At 32.5% G+C, this 14821-nt stretch overlaps 2 protein-coding genes across 5 annotated transcripts in view; one reads left to right on the top strand and one right to left on the bottom strand.

The window, feature by feature from the left end:
- Positions 1 to 8862, top strand: part of LOC142982544 (sodium- and chloride-dependent transporter XTRP3) — a 51274-nt gene extending 42412 nt beyond the window's left edge. The window contains exons 11-14 of one of the 3 annotated variants that reach the window (XM_076129081.1): positions 314 to 514; positions 1837 to 1923; positions 2740 to 2816; positions 3482 to 3615. In XM_076129081.1, the coding sequence (XP_075985196.1) occupies positions 314 to 514; positions 1837 to 1923; positions 2740 to 2814 (363 nt within the window). In that variant the 3' untranslated portion in view covers positions 2815 to 2816; positions 3482 to 3615. Of the gene's footprint in view, positions 1 to 313; positions 515 to 1836; positions 1924 to 2739; positions 2817 to 3481 lie in introns of all 3 variants that reach the window. The other 2 variants (XM_076129082.1, XM_076129080.1) reach the window with 2 other exon arrangements.
- A 427-nt stretch (positions 8863 to 9289) lies between these two features.
- On the bottom strand, positions 9290 to 14433 carry kappaB-Ras (NFKB inhibitor interacting Ras like 1). Of its 2 annotated transcripts, none has more exons than XM_076129433.1 (3): positions 13997 to 14433; positions 12717 to 12886; positions 9290 to 11951 (listed from the first exon to the last, which is right to left on the bottom strand). In XM_076129433.1, exons 1-3 carry the CDS (start codon positions 14217 to 14219, stop codon positions 11691 to 11693), a joined length of 654 nt encoding a protein of 217 aa, XP_075985548.1. In that variant the 5' UTR covers positions 14220 to 14433; the 3' UTR covers positions 9290 to 11690. The 2 variants fall into 2 exon arrangements, with proteins under 2 accessions (XP_075985548.1, XP_075985549.1); XM_076129434.1 differs by having other exon boundaries at positions 14009 to 14433.
- Positions 14434 to 14821: the final 388 nt, after the last annotated feature.

The raw sequence follows: 14821 nt of genomic DNA, 5'->3' as shown, positions 1-14821 counted from the left end.
CAGATTTGTATTATTTTCACAAATAATAAGTAACAATAAAACGTTAATTTTATTGTGACTCAACCCAAAGCCTCACCCCTCCGTCAAAACGGGAGGAGACCCTTGCCCAGCAGTGGGACATTAATGAGTTAATTTATTTATTATTACCTATTTCGCAATCTGTTTATCACATCATCGACATCCCTCACTATCATTCTATTTGTTGGCAGCAACAAACCTACAGCTTGCAAAAGACCTTACCTGAGCTACCATCACAACCCATACTACTAATATTATTATCTGAAAATTACTTACTGTATTTTCTTTCTTTCAGGGTCGCGTGGTCAAAACTCCCTACCCGAACTGGGTGCTCGGTATCGCAGTGGTCATGATCTTGGCAGGAGTGCTGCCTATACCGGTAGTATTCATACTGCGACGCTTCCAGTGCCTGGCCTTCGACGTGGACATCCATCAGGGCTCCATCAGGAGGATCGAGACCACTGTCTCGACCAAAGAGATGATGAGTGACCAGGACGTGAGTACAACTGCTTTTGGGTACATTATAGTTGGGTTATAAGGTGTTGGATATTGGGTGAATTCTGTGCCTCTAGTGAAAAGGATATTAGTCCGATTTTGACTAAAATGAGTTTAGAAATCCACAATTCGCAACGCAGCCTCGCTCTGGTTCAATGGACAAGCATTTTAAACTTATTAACTTGGTGTGGGTCATAATAACTCATAATCTGGGCATTTAAATATCATACCCTGTTTAGCCATTTTCTGATTAATTGTTTTACTCTTAATGATATAAAATAACTGTTGATTATCGTATTAAACTATACGAAACCGCAGCATCTTACAAATTGGGAAGGCATTAAAGTCATAATCTTCAGTTATGCTCTTCGATTCTAATTGCTAATTATCATACTGCCTTTATTAATCGTCGTGTAAGCTCATATAGTCGTGGGACGTGACTTTTGAATACAGGGGTTTAAATTGTACTTACACTTCGATTATTAAGGCAGGTAATTTTACTGTTGGTTCATTCATCAGCTAAATGGTTGTCATTACATGTATGTAAATAACTATAGGTGTATCGACTATGATGGGATTACAATACAAATCGCATTGTGAGGTTTACAATAGACTATTCAATAAAAAAGAGGTACTAAACAAGTTACTGACAATAAATATTATCAGTATAACACAACAACATGAAGAAGAAAACACCGGAACTACTATTCCGGTATTCTCCAAGGCAAAATGCATGGATAGGTGAGCTGTATTCCAATGATAACGTTAAGATGTTGTACAATTCTGTGACTGTTAGATGCTTCTGTGCTTGTGGCATCAAATACCACGTTAAACATAAGGTCATAGGCCTGATCTCTTATTTGTCGGTGTAGGGTCTTACCGAGTGCCATAAATGATTGAATTCAAAAGTAAAGCAACGATTGCCAGAACATAAACTATATTAGGACAATAGATGGACTGAAGAGAACTTCTCTGTAACGTGCACACATTGGTCAACTGCAAACAATCCCCAAATTAAATCAAAATCAAATCTTTTATTCGTTTAGGTCAAACATTGACTCTAATGATAGTCGCTACAGTTATTAATTCTACCTCTCACACTAGCTCGGTAAGGGTTTAGAGCCTTATGAAAAGAGCTAGCAAGAAACTTAGGTCCACTCTTTTCAATCGCCTACAGATTTATAAACTAGTTTTAAGAAACTGATTGCCATGACCAATAACAATCGGCTAGTAGTATACTAGTCTATTAATATTTGTATATTCCATTCGTAGTCGATACTCCTAGCTAGTGCTAATGTACATATCATTACTAACATGGGGTAGGTGCTGTCGCCGGAGTCGGCCCCGCCGGCGCCCGCGCAGCTCGTCGCCGACGCCGCCGGAACTAAGTTCACTATCGGAGACTTTGATGTAAGCACTTGATGGGCTTATGGACTTCAGTGGAAAATATATCACGTATTTCTAATACTCTCTTATTTAAAAATTGCTGCCCTATTGCTGGGCAATGGTCTCCTTCCGAATTAGAGGAGCCCTTGCCCACTTGTCTACTTCCAATTAAATAGGGGGGGGGGGGAGTTATCCTAAAGTCCAGTATTCATCCCTATCCTTGCATATAATGAAAAACTCTCTACTAAGTTGGTGGAGTATAGTAATTTTATTCCGCGAGTTTGCTCGAAATTCTCAAAAATACGTGATCTATTTCAAACTGCAACCTCTTTCGTTCAAGGTTCAAAGATGAAGTATTTTTTTCGTTTTATCTTACCCTGGTTTTACGGGCATAAACAGATAATATAAAATTCTAGATGTTTTGTGCATTTAAATCGTCATTAATCCAAAGGTAAAATAAGAGTTCATTAAATAATATCAGTCTTTGAATCTTTTTTCGTCTTTTGTTCTATATTGGTTGGTTTTCTTCTTCCTTAAAGCTGAATGTAAGTATTGATAAATACTGTTGTTTTAATAAAATTACTTTTAAAGATATTACTATTATATTACAAAATCCTTATTTACGTTAACACAGATCATGGAATACTCTCTATTTTAAACCGTAGTTTTGCTAAACTTCTTAAATGATCTGTAACCTAAACTTAATCAGCGTGTCAAAATGCTGAACTATGTTTTAAACAATTTTTTTATATTACTTTTAAAATTACTAATAAATAAATTAGCTTACTTTATGTGCTATTATTGTTACATGTGATGTAAATATATTGTATGTATACATAGAGCGTGGACAGCAGTGACGAGCGGCCGAACAAGCGCCTCCCGCAGGTCATCGCCCGCGGACGCCCCAAGAAATAAATGTTTGTGACACACGTCTTAATGCTTCGCAAATATACTGCTTTGCATGGTTGTGGGGAATTATTACTATGTACACTATATTCTTATATTTTTTTATCTATTTTCAGACCATTTTGTACCTAGCAATTTTCTTTTTAAAGTTGGCAACTTTTTATGTGACACTCTTAAGGGAGTTCACCACTGGGTTGGAGTTGCCATCATTAGTATTTTTTATGTATTTGGTATTAGTGTCTTTTTAGACAATTGGTTGTTTTATCGATTACGTATGTATGTATATGTACATTTATTTATATTGTTAAAGCATGCCAAATCTGCCAAATGCGATCAAAATCTATTTCTTATGGTTTCTTTTCTTCTGAATTCACGTTATCACCACAAATAATTATTTTCATCTAATAAGTATATTTCTTTACTTTCAGATTCTTTTATTCAAATTATATATTTTGTAAATATTCGTATTCATTCTCAAACTTCACCTTATTGTTCTAGTGGTAGATCACCTTTCATCACTTATGTAATCTATCATCCATACGTAATATTCGCATGTATACAAACCTTACAAAAATCTAGTTTTAGTATCTTATTTTAAAATTAGCAGCACACTTTTCTTTCGAATTTTACGAATAAAATGTTATTCTGTAAATTAATTTGATATTTTTTCCTACAGTCATCAGAATCAGAAGACGACATAGGCACGACCGGCCGCTTCGACGACTCGAGCAGTAGTGATGAAGAAATTCTAAATACAAATTGCACAAACGGGGCCGTGCGCCGGCTCGCCATGAAGCCGATTGGTCACAAGCCAACCACTTTCAAAATGGACGTCGTTGACGAATGACCGTTAATTTCACATTTTAAATTTCGTTTCCTATTTAGTAGTTAAGGAGCCGCCAAAAATTAAGCTATCAATTGAATAGAAGTAATAATTTCGAAGGATGCGGTTATTTTTTGTATATTTAAATAATTTACTAAATAAATATTTTCTTCGCCTCCTAATAGATACAAATACTTCGAGTTACTCACAAGTATTCAATCAAACATCCAGGGCCGGCTTTCAACATAAATTAGCTGTTAAAATAATTTTATAGTCGTAAACCTTATAGGCAACAGTAGTTTTGAAAGGATATGGAGTCAATTTGTTTCCTTAAGCTAGAAATATCGCTTAGTGTTAATTAACATAGTTATTGACGTATCCATATCTATGAAAGTTTTAAGTCAACTACTGTCTTGTCGTTTAAGGCCTTCAGGAATGCGCAGGGGTCATTGACCCTGTGTTTGTTTGGTGTAGTGCTAATTACATTAATATACATTTACTCGAAGTTCGATACACAGGATACTGTCAGGGGACTGAGTATTTGTTTTGATAGACTCTATTCGCTAGTGTTTGTTGTAGTAGACGTGCTATTGGTATGATAATGCAAAACAATAATAATGATAAAATGTCTTATGAAAATTGTATACTAAACTGACAGTGTTGTGTGTATCGAGCTTTAATATCCTATTATGTCCTAGGGGATTAAGGTAACAGTAGCCAAAACTATAATATTCATTTTTAAATTACATCAATTTAAAACTATTTACACTTATGTCTCTCTTATAATACAGTTCCTACTCGTTGGTTCCAAAAATATTACAAGTATTTTCTTAAACATTTATAATTCTGTCATATCTACGTTTTTTGTCATTGACATAACCAAATGCTTGAAAAACATACTAATCATATAGTACGTTTTTCAAGCATTTGATTAGCTTTTTAATGTTCTAACAAGCCCTGGCCTTGCCTTAATCAACCCTAGGGCATATAGGTGCCTCACTCCGGCCCTGTAGCGCTAAGTTGTTATCCATTAGCGATTGTTGAATCTTGCACACAGACATCTCATACTCGCATCTGTGTGTAGCCTTAAATTATAACCTCTGTTCTAAGTGTCTTATTTGAGAAATAAACTTAAATCTTTCGCCCTAGACGCCTAATAATAATTAATATTGAACGTGGTTCGGTTTTGCTTGATGTTTCGGCACAAACTGACGGATTGTTGACACGGTGACTATGGCCAGTATAATCTGTGCAGTTCCACAAAAATTTAAGGAAATATGCCTGATTTCGTTCAATATTAATTACTAAACATGGTTCTTCTTTCTATCCAGATATCAATTTCAAAACATTATAATAAACAGACAGTTCCATCATTAAATGAAAATATTTCTAAATAACTTTAAAATTACATACACGATGAGGTTATTTCCCAAATAAGACACATAAGAACAGACTATAGTTAGGAGTAAGATCTCGTCACGAATGAACAAGATCGGGATTATTTGGTTCAGCTGCGAAGGTGAGTGTAGTAATGACTGGGTAATTGAACTGTTACATACTTTTTAACTGTAGATACATTCCTTTACACCTGTTAAATAACATCTTTATGCGCAAATGAATCGTGATGATTTGAAAACATCGTAGCGAAAATTGTTGTTGGATTAAAGAAAATGATTGAATTGAAAAGCTGAAAGCAGAATGTGTCGGGAATATTGTCACGATACATTATTTCATCTAGATGGATCTTGTCACAAGATTGTAATGAAATTAAGATCTTAGTATGTAACGCCATTTTGATCTAAAAATACGTTGAAATTCAAAGTAACTGGTAATAAGGAATGTGCGAGGTGAAAAGTATGGAATAGTTCCAAACTAATAATATAAATAATAAACTAGAATTAAATATACGGAATAGTTAGGTATCCTAAACGGAAGCAAATGTAGACGAACGTTAAGTTAGAAAGTTCATCAGTTAGATGGAAAGTAATGCTACGTATAAAGGAACGTATTTTTGGAAGGGTAGTAGAAAATGTTAGGTAAAAGGATTCGCGAGGTGTTCGTTGTGCTGGCTTTAAACGTTATTGACAGTTATTTAAAAATGGTTTCTAAATTAGTGCGGAGTAAAGTGAAACTTGGATCATGGGCGTTGAATCTATACTGTCTTGGGCAATACAAAAAAAATATGGGACTTTCCGTACTAAGGTGTAAGATTGAATTGGTCGAAATAGAATTTCAGGTGTCAAATTTATCAACATTTCCAAATATAGCAAAAGTTGTAAACGATTATTACTACAATATTAATATCAAATTTAATGAAATTGTACCTAATTCCATCCAAGGTCCTGGAAAATACGTTGCAGATTCAGGCAAAATTTCTGAAATTTCAGTTGAAATTCAATTGATTCTTTTGACCGAATAAAACATGTTTTTCTAAGTCCCATTCGTTCCACCTTCACGCCCATGATTGGTATTTATGAACCAGTGTTAATCTCGATCTAGTGTCCAAGCACTTTAAACGTAGATTGAATCTATGTAAGATACGAATAAATTGTTAAATATACTACTAATTGTTTAAACGGTACGTTTGTTTAGCGGATAAATTGATCGAGCTGTTTATAACTCGAGGAGTACTGATGGAATTTAACTAAAAATCGTGATAAATAACATGAAAGCAACCGTGATCTTGGAGAGTAAAAAACCCTCAAAAGAACTTTAATGTTAATGTGTACCACTAGCTAAGCAAATATGACTTACTCCCGGTTTCTGAGGCACATTGAGCGGTAGTTTATCTATTCAATAGCGTTTAAACTTATATGAAAAAACACTATTGAATAGATAAGCTACCGCTAAATGTACCTCAGATACCAGGGTTAGTTATCTGGGTTTCTTACTTGTCTCTTCTAAAAACAGGGCAATATTTTTCATGAACAAACGTTGCTCAGTCACAGCTTGGTATTTCCAAAGCGTCCGGTAGCGCTCTATCATGTTGCAAAGACCTATCGAAAGGCTATGTAAATCATCAGCGATTGACTTTTCAATGCAATAGATTCTTAGGGTCCCGAAACGTTCGTCAGTACTCCCAAAGTTCCACCATTTGCTATTTGGACAAGTAAAATATAAAAGTTATAGTATTGGATACTGGAACAGCGATGCTAGTCATTACTGATTAGTTTAGCGTTAGTTTAGTGAAGCGTTCGACGCACACCGTTGGGGACTGTGTTACGGGCAGGCTGGTGCGTTGCTCGGAATAATACGTATTCGTAGGGATTTCACTGGTTAACGGGACACATACAAAACATTTTTTAATAATTTAGTACAAATTGCGATTTATTTTTCATGTTGGTAATATTACTTTGACGTTATCCGTTACGTTCAAAAACAGTATAAAAAATATATGTCTGAAGTATTTTCTGTCCGAAAATTTATTTGTTTGAGTATGTTCTACGTTATTTTAAATGTTTACTGGTTTCTGTCGCTTACCCGAGTAATCAGTCTAGTCGTTATCTGTATAAATATAGTTGATAGTATGATAAAACCAGTCTGCCCTTAGATCGATAGTAAGATCGCTGTAAAAACTAGTTGCAAAATTATATTAGACGCAAAATTTTAACAATCTCTAAGAGAGCTGTCACAAACAGGTTGAAAAAAAGCTTATTATTGTAATAATTAAGGAATTTTTAAAAATTTCAATTTATATTTCGAGTTTTAAATATAGATTTTGATGAAATCGTTAAGTTGAGAATTCTTTGTATGATGTATTGGTGAATAGCGAAGAAAAAAGACCGTATTCTCTTTGAAATTAATAAGATAATTCTATTAAAACACGTTCATAGTCATCAGTGGTTATTATTCAAAGTTATTTCGCTATTAACAATACATTTAAATGAAATAATTTAACATTTAATTCCAAATAGATATAATTTACATTTCGATGAATTATCAGAGCGTATTCAAATTGATTATATAGAATATCACTTTTCGAAATTTAAGGGTTTTATATGCGCTGTTATTGTGTAATTATGACGGTCGAGCCTATGTCTTCAGTATTTTAATATTTATGTCCTTTTACAAGCAGATTTTACCCCTCGATTTAAGGACCTACCTAACTTAATTAAAAAAACATTGATAAAATTGCATGCATATGAATAAATAATGCAGTTTCCATTTCGATATAAAACACCCGAAAACCAGGTATTTTTAAAATGGCAAAATTCGGGGTAAAGTCTGCTTGACACAAAAGGCTCCTTATGATGTGTTGCAAGGGGGGTGTAATACCAACGAGATATATAATAAATATGATGATGATTCTATTGTATGGGGTTACATTTTGCGTAAATATTAGAACGCTAAATAAAGTTCGCGTTGACTTTACGCTGATTCAAGATACCTGGCCCACGAGAAAGGCATGGCAAGGCATTATTTATACTATGTATTTATGAATCGAATAGTTATACATTCTTATTAGTTTATAAATAAATTATGTATTTTTAATGTCGTGATACCTGATTATTTATTTAATATTGTAAACTTACCTAACAATAAAATGTAAAATATTTTTGAAGCAAACTTATTGTAATTTCAATTCATAATATTATTGATGGCAGGACCATTGAACTGTCATGGCGGATTACGCCAAAGTTAAACTAATAACTGGTGAAAATATTTGTGTACCAGTTGGTGAGGAAGTGGGCAACGCAAATAAGCTTAATATTAGCATTGTACATGTAACAGTTGTTGCAAATATTTTCACTGGAAATAACTGGTATTAATTTTACTTTAAATAATTACATACCAGACATTTTTTTAATTATAAATCATTTGGACTATATTTTACTACACTTTTACGAGAGAAAACCAAAATGAAATAATCAGGACAATCAATCAAGGAAACGTCAACTATTTATTGAATTCCTATACTTTGTATTACCTATATAAAGTCTTATAATAAAATAAAAAATTGCAATTATTATGCAATTTCAGATAATTATTTTCCTTCTGGTTTTCTCAAAAACGTCCTATAATTTCCCAAAGTATTTATTCTTAGTATATAAGTGAAGTCTCAAGAAGAGCGCATATAGCCCGCGTAGTGTGCGTTAGTGCGAGTAGTGCCCGCGCGGCGCCACTGTCGCAGTAGAGGGATGACATCCCACACTAGATGTAGGCGAAACAAGGATATTAATGTTTAAGACGATTGTAATTACATTTTGAAATGCAAGAATAAAATATTGCCATCAGTGAAATGTGTTTTATTTCAAACTAGCTTTTACCCGCGACTTCGTCCGCTACCATGGGAATGCGTCACTTTCCCGGGGTAAAAAGTAGCCTATGTCCTTTCTGGGGTATCAAAATATCTCCATACCAAATTCCATGCAAATTGGTTTTGAAATTAGTAAGTGAGGGTAGTAAAGTTTATGTTTGCAAATTGTAGCGACATCTGTCGTGCAATAGCTGAATTAATACAATAATAATAAAAGTATCTTGTGTCCGTCTCCTGGTTTTAAGCTACCTCTCTACTAATTTTCAGCCAAATCTCTTCAGCTGTTCTTAAAATCACATTAATATTTCAATAGCATACAGTTTTTATGCAGAGTTCATTGAAAGGTGCCTGTCTCAAAAGGATCTAAGTACTTATAGCACTTAAATAAAAAACAGAAATAATTAACGACAACTATATTTTAATCAAATAAGTAGTTTCGGAATAAATTACAATAATAATTGTTCAGTACATTACTTTCATATTCTTTTACTAAAATATTATTCCAATGATTTTTAATAATAAGATCACATTAAATATAATACATTTTATATAATTTAAGTACATAAAATAATACAAATATAAGCGTAAAAGCGAAGATTTAAAGCTTTAAGCAATACATGTTTTTTAAATAATTTATTAATTGAAGAAAAAATATTTTACAATATTATAGAGAGAGAAGAAGAGAGAATTTTAAAATTAAATGGAGATTCTTCAAATCGTCAACATTTTATTAAAATAATTTTATATTTAACATTTAGAAAGAATATAAATTTTGATACTAAATGAGAACATAGGTTGATATAAATTACATGTTTGATAAAATTTTATAAAGTGCGTAAGTTACGACATACTTAGCAAATTTTGTTATAGTTTTTCATCATTTGATTCAAAAGCATACAGCAATATAACAGTGCTTTAAAAGTATATCTTAAAAAGTGTATTTTGGCATTTCCATAATAATAAAATATTGCACTTATGTCTTAAGAACTACCGAACTAAATTCGCTCATAAGTACTAAGCCTAATTTAAAGACAATTTTTATAAAATCTATGCCCCCTATCTTTTCCATTCCAATGACATGATGGTCATGATAAAACATATCTTTCAAATATAAATTAATTTTAAAATTTTCGATAACAATCTCGGGGCGACACTTTAGATAAGTACAGCACTATTTTACAATACAGGAAAAGTGCTTAATTGAACCAGGCTTACTTTATTTCACAATAATTTCATGACACTTAATATTTCGTTAAGTCAGTACTTTTTGTAATTTAATTTTTTATTCACACAATTTTTTAAATAACATTTCATTAGTATAATTTACGAATAAAATCATTGTCAATTCCTTTCCACAAAAAATGTACACACCAAAATTTGTCATTTTCACAGTCATAAAATAAAATCATAGCGGATAAAATATTCTCTTGCAATATCGGTAAACAAACGGACGTTAATTTTCATACTCATACATTCATATTGAACACCGTACATCATCTATTTTTGAAGAGGTTGGTAAGAATTATGCACTTTTCCCATAATTTAAGCACAATAGGTACTAATCATATCAAAGCAATTTAAACTAAACACTAAAAACTACAAGTACTAATGAGATTCTTCTAATAATACAGTGTAAGTACATAACTACTGTCAATCGAAAAACAACTTTAAGTCTACTACATAAAATTCAAAATACTGAACTAAAAATAAAAGTATCAAGAATTTTTTTCCATATTTTATCTGACTTTTTCAAGATTTTCGACTAATGGATAAGTATTGGATAACCTTTCTGATAGATAAAATGACAGATTGAGAACGAAAATATTTGACAATAATTCACCAGTTAATCAATCAGTAAAAAAAAAATAATCATAGTCTATTAAATTTCATCTTCTTACATATCAGATTCTTTTTTCTTGGAAATGGAATGCAATTTATTGTTAGCGAAAAAGTCGCGAGTTGACTTTACGGTTCTTGATACATTTCACTTTTTATATGTAGACTTTCAATCAGCCATTATGAATAAGTACATTGGACGATAAAAAATAATACGAGATAAATTATAATTAATCGTCTTCATCACAAAGAATAAAATAATACATTTATAGGCCTTGGTCAGTAGTTTAAAATTCATACTATTTTTTAGTATTTAAATTATGGTAGTGTAAAGACTTCTTATAAATTAATTTAGGTAATTAAATGTAACAAAATTTCGCTAAATCATTAAAATTAAATAAGATCCAATGAGACAATGAAATAGTGGAACACTTTTTGAAATACTGTTTATTACTTGCAGTATAATTAATTATAAAATATTATTGTGACGCGTAAACATAATCTTTAAATACCTTCTTTTGAGTCTAGTCTTATACCTTCCTTTACAATCTTATTTGGGTTTATTCAGTAATATTATAGCTTTTTAAATTAAATGCTGTGTGTAACTAAGTTTCGTATTCAAGAAGTATTCCACTCAGTTAGCCGTACGCTTTTCACAAAAGTAAGCTGTCAAAACTTGGCAATACATTTGATGTTGTCACATCACAAAATGCAGAGGCAGTAGAGAGCGTTACTAGTCTCACGTGAATACTAAATCCTTATATCAATAAGTGCTTTTAAGTACCCTAAATCCAATTTACAGAGCACTCTACAAAATCTAAGGCAATATTTTGGTATCAGCAATTTACACTACAAGCACCATCTTGGAAAATTTTCCCGCCAAAATTTTGACAGCTCACGTCAAACCACAGACCTTACAGCCAACCTTCAAGGTTGGTAGCAAAACGGGCATAGATTAAAAACGTACCGTTACATGGCTTCACTCTTGTTATTCTTTTGGGTTAGCTTGCTCAATGTACTAAGCTGCGGGAATGCTGTTTTATTTTGCACTGGGTTGAGCCGTGACGTCATGAAGATGAAGGGCTCGTACAAAGAAGGTCTGTCCATGGCTGATACTTCAAAATGGCGGATCTTTTCCCGCGCGCACCAGTTGGAAGCTTTTGAACAGGTGTTCTCTAAGCAGTTAACGTCATCAGGCCCTGTACGGTTGCCGATTACTAGCATTACCACCTGCAACACAAATTACGATTTATCAATACATATTTAAGAACTTCATAACCAGCCTGAAGTGGTCCCAGTAGAGAGCCCTATACTACACCCAAAAATACTATGACTATGGTAGAATCAAATCTACAGATTTTTTTTTCTCTATTTATTTCTCTATTTAACTATATAAAGAGAATTATAACTATGCACCTATCTTACAACTCTTAGAAATGAACTGATATCAATAAAAACAAAGATGCCAAGTATATTAAACTTTCAATACTAATTACTTTATGAGTCAAGCTGACTCATTTCTATGACATAAACACTGGTCACTAGAGACACAACACAATATATATTATAAACAGACACGCAAATATTAAATAGGCAAAGTTTATCCAAGTACTTGTAATGGCGGTATGACAAGATCTAAGAAAATGAATGGTTAAAAATCATCTCTGCCTTCCCCTAGGGGAGACAGGGGTAATTTTATGTATATGTCTGTAATAGGTAATACTTGTCTAACAACCTTTTATACCACATAAGTAATTTAAAGATATTTATGTATATTAACTGCACATTATTTTGGCTCTGTGGTTAACAAGATCATCTCACTGCAATAACCATAGCGCCCTGTGTGGAGGGTTTGAATATCAAGTATGTTTATCAGTTATCTGGTTACCATAGCACAAGCTCTGCTAATTTTGGAATTTAATGAACATGTATAAGTTGTCCAGTGGTATTTATTATCTATTTCCTCATAATACACCTAAACAGCAAAACAATTACCTCCTTCTTATCCTTATTCCTGTCAATATCCTTCTTCAAATACATAAGAACGTCCAGGGACTCTGGTCTATTAGTGTCGTAGACCATCACAAACCCTTCAGCAAAGCCGAGGTAGTGTCGCTGTAACACTTGGTTGGCTGTCAGCTGCATAGTTGGAGACTGTGGTGGGCCTGGGGATACAGTACTGTTTAAAGTATAACAGCCTAAGAAATTAACGTAGGAGATGAAAATGGGTATTTGTTTTTGAAAATTTTGTCAAATAGTTTTCTGTTCTATATTTTATGTATTCTGTCTAAGAACTTTACAAAAAAATTTTGCATTTATAAACTAAATAACCAAACAAATTCAATATCAACCAACATTGTATTTTAAAAACTAAATATAGAAAAATGTCATATGTATGAGTAAAATAATACAAAAAATCTATCCCATTGAATTATATCAATTACTAGCTGACCCGCGCAACTTCGCTTGCATCACCTAAGAAAATGGATCAAAATTTTCCCCGTTTTTGTAACATTTTTTGTTGCTACTCCGCTCCTAATGACCGTAGCGTGATGTTATATAGCCTATAGCCTTCCTCGATAAATGGGCTATCTAACACTGAAAGAATTTTACAAATCGGACCAGTAGTTCCTGAGATTAGCGTGTTCAAACAAACAAACAAACTCTTCAGCTTTATAATATTAGTATAGATATAATAATATGGAGGAAGGAAAACATTGTGATATAATTGAATGATCTTTTATGAGGAAACAGGTAAAGTATATTATGTTGAAAAAAATAGTAAATTAACTTAAAACTAAAGCATTTTGAGGTGTTTGCTAATGCTTATGTGCATGATTGATAGTTATCTAAAATATGATTACTTTAGGTAATCAAAAATGTATTAAATTTTAGGCTAGCTTTATTATTTTGATGATATCCATTTATGCTTTTTTGAGATGTAGTTTATAATGTTTTTTTTTTTATAGGCTCAGTGTAAATCAAATGATCAGGATTATTACAAAGCATTTTAGTGGCCACAAATCTTTTAGTGTCTATAAATTTTGAGAGCCTTTATTCTTGCTGATCTAGTGCATTAAAAGCTTAGTGCATAATGTGTAGGTAGCATTAACATGAAATAATTTTTAATCTGCAATCAACAACTGGTCAAGGCCAGTTGCACAATCGAAAACTTTCAAAAGCTTGACCTATAGACAATAAATTAAAAAGTGCTGAAGCTGTGCCTTTTGGCCTGTACAAGCACACAAGCAGTAACAAATCAAACTAGACTAAACCTTTGAACTCGCCTGTAAGCGGGGGCTCCAGACCCGCTGTGTCATAGAAACAAACTCTCTCTTTTGTCCCCCTATCCGTCTCAATGTTCGCTACATAAATATCCTCAATTGTAGGGTAAAACGACGACTTTAAACTAACATTTCCGTATATCAGCTGTTCCAGTATCGCCGTCTTTCCTACCCCTTTCATCCCACAGATGACTACTTTGCTAGTTTTCCCCATTTTTACTCAATTAATTCTAAGGTTTCACTTTCGCAACATCGTGGGAAAATTGTATTGGCGCTTGGGAATTTTATGAAACTAGCTCTAAGTAAGAGTTATAAAATAAGGTCCTTCTAATGTGCTTTTTTTAGCAAATTTTTTAATTGAACTAAAGAGAAATTTTAATTTTTAAATTTTACTTTGCGACGTCTACTGTTTGTTGACAATATTTTGACAGTTGACATTTATCTATTTCAGTTTCATTCTACGCATACCTACTTAACCAAGAATCACCTGGTCACTTAATAAAATTATTTGAAGCAAAAAAATAGAAACTAATATAAAAGTAAAAAATACGAAAGTCAATAAAACAATAATTGTAGATCAATATATTTGTTAAATATACAACTACAAGTTCATCTGTCAGTTAAATATGTCCATTAATGATGTGCCGATTCGATTATTTGAATAATCGATTAATCGATTATGTAATCTTATATTATCGATTGTTAATCGATTAAAAATCGATTATTAGACTGAAATTTAAAGTGTCGTCTAAATGTCTTAAATCAAGATTATTTAAATGAAACAAGCAACACAACAATCACATTTTTAGAAAATAA

Source organism: Anticarsia gemmatalis, chromosome 22, assembly GCF_050436995.1.
Source record: "Anticarsia gemmatalis isolate Benzon Research Colony breed Stoneville strain chromosome 22, ilAntGemm2 primary, whole genome shotgun sequence".
NCBI lineage: Eukaryota > Metazoa > Arthropoda > Insecta > Lepidoptera > Erebidae > Anticarsia > Anticarsia gemmatalis.
The sequence above is the reverse complement of the archived record's forward strand: the minus strand, read 5'-3'. Positions and strand labels throughout refer to the sequence as shown.

Excerpts from the sequence above, each read along its gene's own strand:
- kappaB-Ras (XM_076129433.1), bottom strand. The coding sequence starts at position 14,219 with ATGGGGAAAACTAGCAAAGTAGTCATCTGTGGGATGAAAGGGGTAGGA. Across the intron at positions 12,887-13,996 it reads GCTTACAGGCGAGTTCAAAG|GCCCACCACAGTCTCCAACT; the intron begins GTTTAGTCTAGT and ends CTGTATCCCCAG. Across the intron at positions 11,952-12,716 it reads GGAATAAGGATAAGAAGGAG|GTGGTAATGCTAGTAATCGG; the intron begins GTAATTGTTTTG and ends TTTGTGTTGCAG.